Source organism: Cetorhinus maximus, chromosome 29 (genome assembly GCF_964194155.1).
Source record: "Cetorhinus maximus chromosome 29, sCetMax3.hap1.1, whole genome shotgun sequence".
Classification (NCBI taxonomy): Eukaryota; Metazoa; Chordata; class Chondrichthyes; order Lamniformes; family Cetorhinidae; genus Cetorhinus; species Cetorhinus maximus.
In genome coordinates, this window is record NC_135907.1 from 23,384,730 (window position 1) to 23,396,738 (window position 12,009).

Here is a 12,009-nt window from a genome sequence, read left to right on the forward strand (position 1 = left end):
GCCCTGGTGAAGGGCTGGTGCATATGGTGTTTGTAAGGGTACATGGCTGGTACTGGTGCATAATAATGTCCTGTAACTTGTACATAAGTAGCCACTAGGTTCAGTATCTGTCCTGGTCAATCACTAGCTTTAATACGTGAGGTTCTGTCGCGTCTCCGCTATTGCATGTCAAGAGGACGGAAACGTGCCCAGTGCAAAAAAATTTTTTAAAAGCCTGTTTTGTGTTTTCAGTAAATGTCCTGTTGCAACAACTTCTCAATACGGAGGGGGAAAAAAATCGTGTAAGGAAAAACTATACTACTGTTTTAAAAAAAAACTTATTTATTTTTTGATGGTAAAGTGTACTTCACATTTTTAATGTTGGCGTTCATGATTCAAGTATTTCGAAGTGTGATATGTTTTTTGTTTTTTTTGTTTTTTTGTTTTTTTTTGATTAAAAAAAAGTAGCCGAAAATTAGGAGGGAGGTGTCTATGTGCACAAAAGAGACTGTGGATGACCCCCTTAATTTGTTTCACTTTTTTCTTTTTTTTCTCCTTTTTTTTAAACTTGTTTTGAAACTTATTGCAGTTTGAAAAAAAACACATTAGTGCTGCTGTTCAAAAAAGTTCACGAGGTCACAGGTCAAAGGTTGAAAGCTTAAAAGTTCAAATTGAATCAGCCCCTCCGCCCAGGAGGTCACCAGGTAGTAGGGGGGCCGGACTGCCCATTCGGTGCGAATCATCTGAATTCGGGGCTCCCCACAAGCTTGCTGTATAGCTCGGGGTTGCCCAAAGCGAGGCTCCCGCCAGGTTCCCGCTACCCCTGCCCACTCCTCCGGCACTGTTCCACTGTCCCAGGCCAGACCGCCCGCCAAACGAGTGCAGGCTGCTCCCGACTGGATCCATCTGGCTCTGTCCCGTCTCCAGTGTCTGCCAGCCTGGGGATGGTGTCGATAACTGACCTTGTGCAAAATAGCGGTTGACTTCCTCTTCACTGACAAATTCAGCAAGGATGGTAGTGTTCCCCAACACACACCTGCAATCAAGTTTAAAATAAAATTAATTGAGGACAGAATTACCTGTGGCCTGTAGAATTTAGGAACATAGGCCATTTAGCTTCTTGAGTCTGTTCCTCCATTCAGTGAGATCACAGCACTGTGACCCAACTCCATATACACCCACTCCCTAACCCCAAATATAACATTTTTTTTTGTGTTTTTATTTAGAAGGGAAGGAAAAAGAGAAAGAAAGAAATGCAGAAAGTGCTAGAAAGGTTCAGCATTAGAACCATTTCAGATGTTGGTTAACTGGGGCACACCCAGCATATCCTTTTTCTCCGTTTTCTTCTTTTCCACTAATATGCTCACCTTTTCCCTTGAAAATGGAATTATTAATTCAGGTCAGCATCACCCTTGTAACAGTGCACTTAAGAGTCCAGGAGCCTTAACAAGCAGCTGGGATTCAATAATCTCATCCTGAGAAGCAGCTAGGTAAGGCCATATAAACAAGGAAGGTTCACTGCTACCAGAGACTCAACTGGCAGAGAAGTTTTACCAGGTCCAACCAATGTTGAATCTTTCCCTAAGGACATCTGACTCCAATCAAGAGGTACTGCCCAAAGCAGAAAAACAATCATTCTGCTGGAAATCAAGAGAGGAAAATGCTACAAATATCACACATTAGTTAGTGTCAGAGAGAAAACAAGGCAGTATAGTGTTTCTAACTCTGATGAAACGCATCAAAGCACAATTTTAAGCTATCCAATTCCTTTCAGGCACTGGCTGATCTGTTGTGTATTCCCAGCATTTTCTCCTTTCATTTTAGATTCTCAGTATTGGTAGCTTTTAAGCTCTGACAGAAAGAACTGCTTTCACATCCTAGCTGAAAAGTTCACCGACAGTTCTGCTAATTTGGATAAAGGTGTTCCAGGACACATTCTGTCTTGTCGCTAAAATTCTGAACAATTTTGAAAAGGGGACCGCCGTCAGCGGTTTGTCGTGATGAGATTGCCCCCACCTCCCTGACTAGAGAACATTTTCTGGTGGCTAGGAGCCCACGAATGGAGGGAGCCAGTGAGGAATAACCAGTCACATCGTATCAAAGCCAGGACTTACATATGCAGCGCAGTCTGGGCCTTGGCAGCTTCTTGCTTGGTGCTGTATCGGACCAGTGCAGTGCCGTGTGTCAGGTTCAGGTGGAATGTTATCAGCGGGCCATGCTGCATGCAGATTGTTCGCAGGGTGGAGCCATCAATCTAAGAAGAAACAATATTTAAGCTCTTTAAACTTCATTTAAAAAAAAACTTGCTGGCACTACACTTTCCTCCAGTCACTCAGCCAAGTGTCAACTCTTATGCGTGATGCTACAGTGATTGTCGCAGCCTATTCCATTGGAGGGGCTTCACCATCAAGCTTGATTTCTTCCCCAGCCACTCACTCTACCGCCTTCCCCAGCCAAAGGCTGCTGGGGCCAAATGCCACCTGAGCTGCAACCCAACACTTATTCAAAGACCGACGGTCTCAGTAGTACACTGCGCAGGACATATACCAATAGTGCGGCTACAAACCGTTTAATCGTTAAAACACATCTCTTGGGTCAATGATATCAGCCAACAAATAGCAAAATTTTCACTTGCTTTTGAGAAAAGGATGCCCAGTTAGCAATGAAGTCTTTCTGCTTTACACCTTGGTTTTATCGCCCACTTATTTGAATACATTACGAAAAGAAGTGCATCTTTCCCATGTATCTGTTATTTGTTTCATTAAAATGATTGGTAACAGAGAGATTATAAGGTACACATTGGGTTTCTAACATAAACATTAATCGTCTCCTGTTCAGACCCGAGAGGTTTGTTATGCATTTCTGCACTTATTGCAGATTTTTGCTACTGTGATATATCTCACAATATCAACTGTTTTTATAATCAGTACAAGTGATATCTAAACCATCACTATTAAACATTAGAGTATTTTGGTGTCACTACACTATTGTGATGATATTGCTGAGAAAAAGAGACATGTCTAAGCTTTTCGTCTTGCACTCATCAGGGCACTCACAAGAATACCAATGTAAGGGGGAAAAACAATAATTTTTACTGTATCTGGTGAATGGTATCAAACAGCGTGTCCCAGCCGTTGTTTGCAGCGGGCAGGATACAGACCACACCCAACCAGCCCGTGCCTGCAAAACTCAAAACACAGTGTCCAGCATTAGATGTGATCCTGTGATTGGACAACATTTGCTAAATAATCCTCAATGTGCTAAGGATTACGCTGACAGCCAATTTAAGGTTGTCAGTTGGGCTCGCAGTGTGGCGCGCATTTGCATGTACTGAGAGCTACATATTAATACACAGAGCCCTGTTCTTTGCAGACAGAAAGAACATGTACATACACTGCAGCTAAACAAATAAGTGACAGTCATTCCTCAGGGTAACGCCTTGACCCATCAGGGTCAAGCTGCCTGGTTTAAATTTCAAACAATGCTTGGCAGTTAACTGTCAGTCATCATCACTGGTGCATTCTCCATGGCAACGTCACTTGCCAACCAATCAGTACTCTCTTCGCGTACAGTATAAACTGTTGTTTTCCCCCTTATATTGGTATTCTTGAGTGTCCTGATGAGTGCAACCCGAAAAGCTTAGACGAGTATTGCAGAAAAAAAACCCACAAGTTCTGTACTACCAAACGACTATTGTAATGATATGAATGCCCGTAACTTCATGCTTTATGACTTACTGCTCTCTTAAGGAAGAACTTCAGGGAATCCTGGAATATTTTTCTACTTTTAGTCCATACCTCCAGTTCTCTTTCTCTCCTTCCTGCTCTCCATTTCAGACTATATTTCCAGCTCTCTCTTCTTCCTATCCTAAATTTATATTCTCTTTCCTTTTACACTTTGCTTAGGGAACCAACTGCAGTGCTACATGGCAATGCTCCCTACAAACTTTCCTTTATTCATCAGCGATAGGGAGAGGTTTATTAGTTCTCTTTCCCTTTATGCTCCAAAGCTAGTGGCTACCAGGGAACTTTTATGCAATGCCAGGTGATCCTAACTATTATACGTTGCCAAAATCCTGGTGAAACCACTGCAAATCCATAAGGAATCTCAAGTATCTTTGGGATATGCCTCTCCTTATTGATCATTCTACAGAATTCCTATACCTGTGGAGTGAGATTATGAAGAACAAGCCAGGAGCTGACCCGACTAGATCCACCCGAACTGCCATCACCCCAGTTGGAACCTAAAGAGAAAGGGAAAAAAATTAGTGTTTTTTTTTAAAAAAAAGGTGCCATTTTCTTCTGGAAACGAAAGGACAATTCAGTCAATGTGACTGTGAACTGACTGATGAGAGCTGTCAGCTGTTTCTTTGACACTGAGAGCCACAACCCATGTTGAAAGGCACTAGCAAGATTAAAGATTGTCAAAGGGCAATGAGGTAAATCAGGATTATGATTAGTTAATGCCAAGCTTGAGGAAAAAGACTTGTAATTATAGCATTTTCTCATCCTCAGGATGCATCAAAGTGCTCTTCAGCCTTTAAAATGCAGCCCCGAAGCGTTTCACAGCCAATTAATTACTTCCAAGTGCAGTTTTGTTATGTAGGGAAATGCAGCAGCCAATTTGATGGCAGCAAGATCCCACTAACATCAATGAGATCTAGCTAAACAGTTAAACTGTTTCTGGCTGTTGATTGAGGACTCCTCTGCTCCTTCACCAACAGTGTCATCGTTTAAATCCACCCAAGGGTATAACGTCTCATCCGAAAGATAGCACCTCTGACAATACACCACTCCTTCAAGCGGTACACTAAAAGGTTCAACCTAGATTATGTGCTCAAAGTCATCATCCTGATTCTCTCTGTGCGCACTGGGGCCAAGATGACACTATTAGACAGAAAATAGATTTTTTTTCAAAAAGGATGGGAATGAGATAAGATCAGTTCACTGGCTCGAGGCCTAGCATTTCCTCTTATTGGGTATGCAAACAAACAAAAAAAAATTATTGTAGTGTCAGGGTAACTGGATTTAAAATAGATTTCGATTGAATCAAGTGAAAAAGGTAGAAAGAATGGAATGAAAGAAAAATACAAAGCGAGAGCAAGGTACATACTTAGGGCATATCGTGATTCCTGTACGCCCCACCCTCTGCTGAATCGGGGCGCTCCGCTGCCCCACAGAGATGATGGGGCCTTCTGATTGGTCAGTCCTGGTGGCGGCCGGGTTGGCGGGTTAGTGTTTTTAGATGACATCTGATTCTTCCACATCCTGGGATGCCCAATTGGATCTGGAGACCACGTCGACTTGAAGTCATTGAACTTGGCTGAAAGAACAACATGGTTCAGACCCAGTTAATGCAAAAAAATTGGCAAGGCTGGGCTATGAGTGAACCCCCTGAACAAATAAAATGGTACAAAATGCTGAAGATATTCTCATTGAGGGCTCAGGTACAAGTTCAAAATTTTTAAAAATCTGATTCTGGAACCTTTAAATTGTTTATCTATTAAATTTGTTTGGAAAGTGGATGACATATTTACTAAAAATCTCTGTGACTGGGAGTGAAGATCACCTGTAGTACAGGTCAGATAAGGTAGAAGGGCAAGGAATAACTGAATTCGATCGATAATGGCAAGGCAATTGGGTGACAAAGGAAACAAATGGAAGGGGTGAGGATGGGCATCAAGATTAAGAAGCATGTGTAGCTGAACCAGAGAGATGCTAATTACTCTGGTTGGTTTTGTACCACTGGCTCAAACTTGTGGCAGAATAGAGTTTAATGTTTTTATTGATAATTGTTCTTGTTAAGTGCCTTGGGGATGTTTTGATATGTTAAAGATGCTAGATAAATGTAAGCTTATGAAAAATCTATCTGCAGTAAGTTTCACATCACACATTATGTGGATCAAACAAGGAATTTGGTTTTGTACTTTATAGAAACCCTAGATCAAGCACCTGTCCTTCTTCATTATTGTCCTAACAGTTAATACAGGCGCATAATAGGCTCTGGGAAAACAAAACATGCCCCTACCTGAAGTGCTCTGTACGGTGCTGTAGGAGCTGTTTGAGGCACTATAGGACCAGGCACCGGGTGAAGGCAGCGAGGTGTTCAGGGAGGAACTGGACCCTATGACAAACAAGACAGAACCAGTAATCAACCCAATTCACAGCTTAACAAGAGGGAGCATTCAAACCAAGAATGCACAGTGTCTGTGACTGAAATTTTGCTCTAATACTACAACTGCTACCGCAAGTAACAAATGGGCAGGCCTGTAACAACCAAGGCTTTGCCCCAGTGGTCATTACAGTTTCAATTGGAGATAGTACAGAAATTTCACAAACCTGCCATTACATTTTATATATTATGATCACTACACAGTGGCTGCTTTACAAATGAGGGCAACTCGATACTTGCAGCATTGGACACAAGAAAGAAGGACAAAAGGCGACGGCAGGGTGATTCTTTCAACTGGTTGGCTTTTCTCAATTTTCTCCTCTAGTACAGATGAGGCTTGCTAATTGATTGCTTCTTCAATGACTTAACTTGGAACTTTCTGAAATTAGTTATGTACACAAGTCCAAGAAATTGCTAAGTAAAATTTCTACCTGATGTGACATGTGCAGAGGGGAAAAACCAAAGTCAGGCGATGATAGTACTGGTTTCACAGAGTGCAAGAAATAATTAAAACTTCCAACACAACATTATAGCTGTAATCTACTGTTAGGTGACGAATGGATGCTGGAGTCCTCCCAGGAACAGGTGCCATTCTGAACAATATTCAGATCCTTGGTGATTTTAGCAACAGTTAAGAGACACATCATTTCCGTACTCAGTTTAAGCTCAGGGTTACATGGATCATTTCTGTGCTGTCACTAAGGAAAGAGAATTGTACCGTACAAGATGAGAATCGCCTTGCCTTTCTCTGGATGAAAATGCCCACAAGTTGCACTGTCTGACTAACTGCTGTAGAAAGCTTGCAAATATACCCTGATTTTAGTAGAAAGAGACAACTGGCTCAGTTATTCCTTCACCAGAGGTTCTGTAAAATATCTCAAAATAGGAATTATTGAATCAAAGGCTCACTGTTGGGCATTAATATAAAGCAAAACTAAAAGCACATAAAACAGAAGGTAAATCGATCATGATCACATACCTGTGCTCCTGTCCCTGAGAAGTTGGTGTTCTGAGTCCGGGGATGGGGGTGCTGCAGAGCTGTTTATCATGCTCGCTGGGGTCGCATAGGGGTCTGATTCGGGGTCAATGTTTTGAAAACCCTTCCATGGTTCCCCAGGGCGGAACTCTGAAACCAAGATAAAGGGTGGGGTGGGGGGTGGGGTTATGCATCAAAGACATTTATTAATCAACTTTGTTACTTTATACTTGGAAGGCATCACACTTCTCACAATGACTATCACTTAGGCTGACACTCCAATACAGTACTGAAGGAGCGCTGCACTGACCGAGGTGCCTGATTTCTCGTATGCCTGTTGGAATTTAGCTTCAGCTGCAGTTCCCCTAAAATTGGTTTCTTTTGGCAGGCACTGAGATACCGGGACATGGTGAGCACTGAATCCAGGTCATGCCTCGTCGCTGTTCAGAAACACTATTCTTTGACTTTTGATCAGAATTGCCAAACTATACAAAGGCTTAGAATTCCTATCTTAAAGGTTAGCTAGTCTCTCAGATTGCAAAAGGAGATTACTTGTGCAACCTGGTTTATCATAGAGAGCTCACATTTTAACAAATCATATAAGTTATTTTTTTAAACATAGTATACAAGTAGTATCAGACCTGGAGGCCAACTCGAGCTGCTGGAACCATTCGAGAGCTTAGGGGTGGACCAATTGTCACTCGCAGGACCTGAATGGTTGGCCAAGGAGTCGCCTGCTATCATTTCATAATAGGGCAGACTATCTCGAGACTTCGGTGGTGCCATGCTGCTAGAAATAGCACCTGCAAAGTAACATAAAAATATAGGATTAATATGCAGATTATTTAGCTGGGTAATCAGCAACGCAGCTCCAGAGATATTGGTGCATATGTATATCTGAACTGAACAAGGGAAGGCATGACACAGTTGAACATATCCCTACAATGCAATCAATGAGTAGCACCTTAATCTGGTATGGGATAATCAGATAGGGAACAAATGTGTCTGAAACTACTCAAACAATTTGGGCTGAGTAAAAGTCTGAAATAGTATTCTCCAGACCTCCTCCTCAATTCAGCCAGATGGCATTTTCCTGCTCCTGAGAGTTCCCAAATGCAATTAGTGAGAAAGATCAGTTCACCTGGTCTCACAACTGACTCTCAGAGGCAAATTCCAATCAAACATCCCAAAATCCATCACCCACACACAAAACTGCTTGCAATTTGAATCCTAAAGTTAACTACCGCCAATAACATCGCTGACGAGTACTCTGGGGCATAGAACATTTTTGCAATGCTTAGTTATTATTCTGGCCTGTTCCTTTAAACCCACTGCTCAGAAGAACCCTATAGGTAAGCTGCCTAAATAAGCCTGGAGGACGATTAAAGTCTAATTTTTGTTGCCATTAGATGTTTCTTCAGACTGGGTCCCTCCTTGGCTCGTTAGCCCAAGAACCTTCCCTCTTTACCTTAGGGAGCAGAAAAAAAACTGACAAAAGTGACTGGGTTTATTTCTCTTTTTGTATACTACACCACAGGGACTGCAGTGGTTCAAGCAGGTAGCTCACCACTGTCTTCTCAAGGACATTTAGGGAAATAAATGCTGGCCTAGCCAGTGATGCCCACATCCTGTAAATGAATTAAAAACTTTCAACTTATTCAAATGGAATTTATTGATGTTTTACACTAAGTGTCACAGTCAATTAAAAAAAAATAACCACAGCTAAGTGACCCACTTCTGATTCAACACCACCACATCATGCTCTTTAGACTACATACAAACATATGGTTTAGGAGCAGGAATAGGCCATTCAGGCCCTCATTCTCCACCATTCAATAAGATCACAGCTGATTTTGTTGTGGCCTCAATGCCACTTTCCTGCCAACTCCCTATATCCTTAGATTCTTGACTAACAAGGGAGTCAATCTATCTCTGCCTTAAAAATATTCAATGACCAGTCAGCATGGTTTTGTTAAGGGGAGGTCACATCTGACCAATTTGATTGAATTTTTTGAAGAGGTGACCAGGTGTGTTGATGAGGGCAATGCATTTGACATAGCCTACTTGGACTTCAGCAAGGCTTTTGATAAGGTCCCGCATGGGAGACTGATAACGAAGGTAAGAGCCCATGGGATCTAAGGCACTTTGGCAAATTGGATCCAGAATTGGCTGAGTGGCAGGAAGCAAAGGGTGATAGTCGAAGGGTGTTTTTGTGACTGGATGCCTGTGTCCAGTGGGGTTCCACAGGGATCGGTGTTGGGTCCATTACTGTTTGTGATATATATATAAACGATTTAGACTTGAAAGTAGGAGGGCTGATCAGTAAGTTCGCCGATGACACGAAAATTGGTGGGGTGGTAAATAGTGAGGAGGATAGCTTTAGATTACAGGAGGATATAGACGGGCTGGTTAGATGGGCTGATCAGTGGCAAATGGAATTTAATCTGGATAACTGTAAGGTGATGCACTTGAGCAGGACAAATAAGGCACAGGAATACACGATGAATGGTAGGACCCTGGGAAGCACCGAGGATCAGAGGGACCTTGGCGTGCATGTCCACCGGTCCCTTAAGGTAGCGGCGCAGGTAGATAAGGTGGTTAAGGCGGCATATGGGATTCTTCCCTTTATTAGCTGAGGCATAGAATATAAGAGCAGGGAGGTTATGCTGGAACTGTATAAAACGCTGGTTAGGCCACAGCTAGAGTATTGCGTGCAGTTCTGGAATCCGCATTATAGGAAGGATGTGATTGCACTAGAGAGAATGCAGAGGAGATTTACCAGGGTGTTGCCTGGGCTGGAGAGTTTTAGTTATGAAGAAAGATTGGATAGACCGGGGTTATTTTCCCTGGAGCAGAGGAGATTGAGGGGGGACATGATTGAGGTGTATAAAATTATGAGGGGCATAGATAGGGTAGACAGGAAGGAACTTTTCCCCTTGATGGAGGGATTAATAACCAGGGGGCATAGATTTAAGGTAAGGGGCAAGAGGTTTAGAGGGGATGTGAGGAATAATTTTTTCACCCAGAGGGTGGTGGGAATCTGGACCTCTCTGCCTGAAAGGGTGGTAGAGGCAGAAACCCTCATAATATTTAAGAAGTATTTGGATGTGCACTTGCGATGCCATGGCATACAAGGCTATGAGCCTAGTGCTGGAAAAGGGGATTAGAATAGTTAGGTATTTGTTTGACCGGCGCAGACTCGATGGGCCGAAGGGCCTTTTTCTGGGCTGTAGCCCTCTATGGCTCTATGACCCTGCCTCTACTGCTCTCTGGTGATGTGCTCCACAGACTCATGACCCTCAGAGAAGAAAAATCTTATCTTAAATGGGAGACACCTTATGTTTAAATTGTGTCCCCTAGTTCTGGTCTCTTCCACAAGGGTAAACATTCTTTCAGCTCCACCCTGTCAAGACCCCTCAGGATCTTATAGTTTCAATAAGATCACCTCTCATTCTTCTAAACTCCAATGGATGCAGGCCCAGCCTGTCCAACCTTTCTTCACAAGATTACCCCTTCATCCCAGGAATCAGTCGAGTGAACCTTCTCTGAACTGCTTCTAATGCAATTATAGTCCTTTCTTAAGTACGGAGACCAAAACTGTACTCCAGATGCGGTCTCATCAATGCCCCATACAACTGTAGCAAAACATCCCTACTTTTATACTTCATTCCCTTTGCAATATACAACAACATTCCATTTGCCTTCTAATCACTTGCTAGGACTCTTGCTAGGGCTCAGTTCTGCAGGCTCCAGAAGTCCTCTGCTACCTCACTGAACTCAATATTCTTCAGATCTGAACCTAGACAGTGCCAACAGGCTGCTTGACGGTAAGGAGCATCACATTCTAATCTGGCAACTTCAAAGGCGAACAGAAATCTAAGCCAAGGGTTCCTACACTCCAATTTATTATATGACGGTTATGTTCAAAATGAGTGCCTTCATTATTCATAATCAATCAGCTGTTGAGCCTGATTGAGAAACCAAAGTGAAAGTCCAAGACGTAAAATTTAGGACAATACCAAAGTTGAAAAGAGGAAGACAGAAGGCACAGTAAATAAGTGATTAGGTATCAATTTGGGTTTTGAAAGGCTGCAGATTGTAGGAGAAAGGAACCGAAAGGGAAATAGAAAGCATCCATTAGCGCAAGTAACACTGCAAAAGTCTTCATTCAGCACCAGGTTTAAAGAAAGGAAGAATGTGGAAGTTGACATGTGTGTTCAGTGCAAAGCTCCATGTACTTTTTGGATAGTTACCGTTTTTGAGGGGGTTGTGATCTGGCGGCGGAGTGGCAGGGGAGAGACCCTCCATCGTTGTCCACTGCTTCAGCCGGGATTGCTGGGACTGAGGTTCCTTCATTCCTACAATACTGTTGACATCTAACTGGTTTACGTTCATGTTTGAACCCAGGCCTGAAATACAAAAGACATTTTAGTGTTGTTCACTCAAAATCCAGGGGCCCCGTGTAAAAGGTTTGTATAAAGAACAGGTTAAAAAACACAAGACAACCTGGTGAGGTGACTCACCCATTGGGTAACCCGGCTGAAGCTGTCCTTTGGTCTGGAAGTCTGGAAGGCCAGAGGGAAGAGAATTAGGCACAACATTATCCAGGTGCTGCTTGGGTATGCCGGGATGCGATGGTGAGTGTTTCATCCCAGGGGTGCTGTTGTGTCGGTGCTGTTGCTGCTGCTGCTGCAGAGCGTTTACAATACGGGCAAGCTGAGAAAAAAGACCACACAAGTGAGTGTTAAATACGGTTCATAGAGGGTCACTTGTTCATTTCCATTATTCAGTAATCTGGTTTGTTCCACCCACCCAACCTTCTAAGTGCTGAATGGTAAAGGCTAATGAAAATTAAACCCATGTTTTAACGCAAGATAACAGAA

The 12,009-nt window shown here is 42.8% G+C and overlaps 1 protein-coding gene across 11 annotated transcripts in view; it reads right to left on the minus strand.

Annotated features, from left to right (window-relative positions):
• Positions 1 to 299: 299 nt before the first annotated feature.
• The window catches only part of tnrc6ba (trinucleotide repeat containing adaptor 6Ba), a 149,218-nt gene continuing 137,508 nt past the window's right edge, over positions 300 to 12,009 (minus strand). For all 11 annotated transcript variants that reach the window (XM_078531788.1, XM_078531789.1, XM_078531795.1 and 8 more), the window contains 9 exons: positions 11,650 to 11,842; positions 11,380 to 11,535; positions 7,768 to 7,929; positions 7,130 to 7,276; positions 6,007 to 6,102; positions 5,092 to 5,301; positions 4,143 to 4,222; positions 2,094 to 2,233; positions 300 to 1,015 (listed from right to left, as the gene is read on the minus strand). In XM_078531788.1, coding sequence (XP_078387914.1) covers positions 646 to 1,015; positions 2,094 to 2,233; positions 4,143 to 4,222; positions 5,092 to 5,301; positions 6,007 to 6,102; positions 7,130 to 7,276; positions 7,768 to 7,929; positions 11,380 to 11,535; positions 11,650 to 11,842 — 1,554 coding nt within the window. In that variant the 3' untranslated portion in view covers positions 300 to 645. The remainder of the gene's footprint in view (positions 1,016 to 2,093; positions 2,234 to 4,142; positions 4,223 to 5,091; positions 5,302 to 6,006; positions 6,103 to 7,129; positions 7,277 to 7,767; positions 7,930 to 11,379; positions 11,536 to 11,649; positions 11,843 to 12,009) is intronic.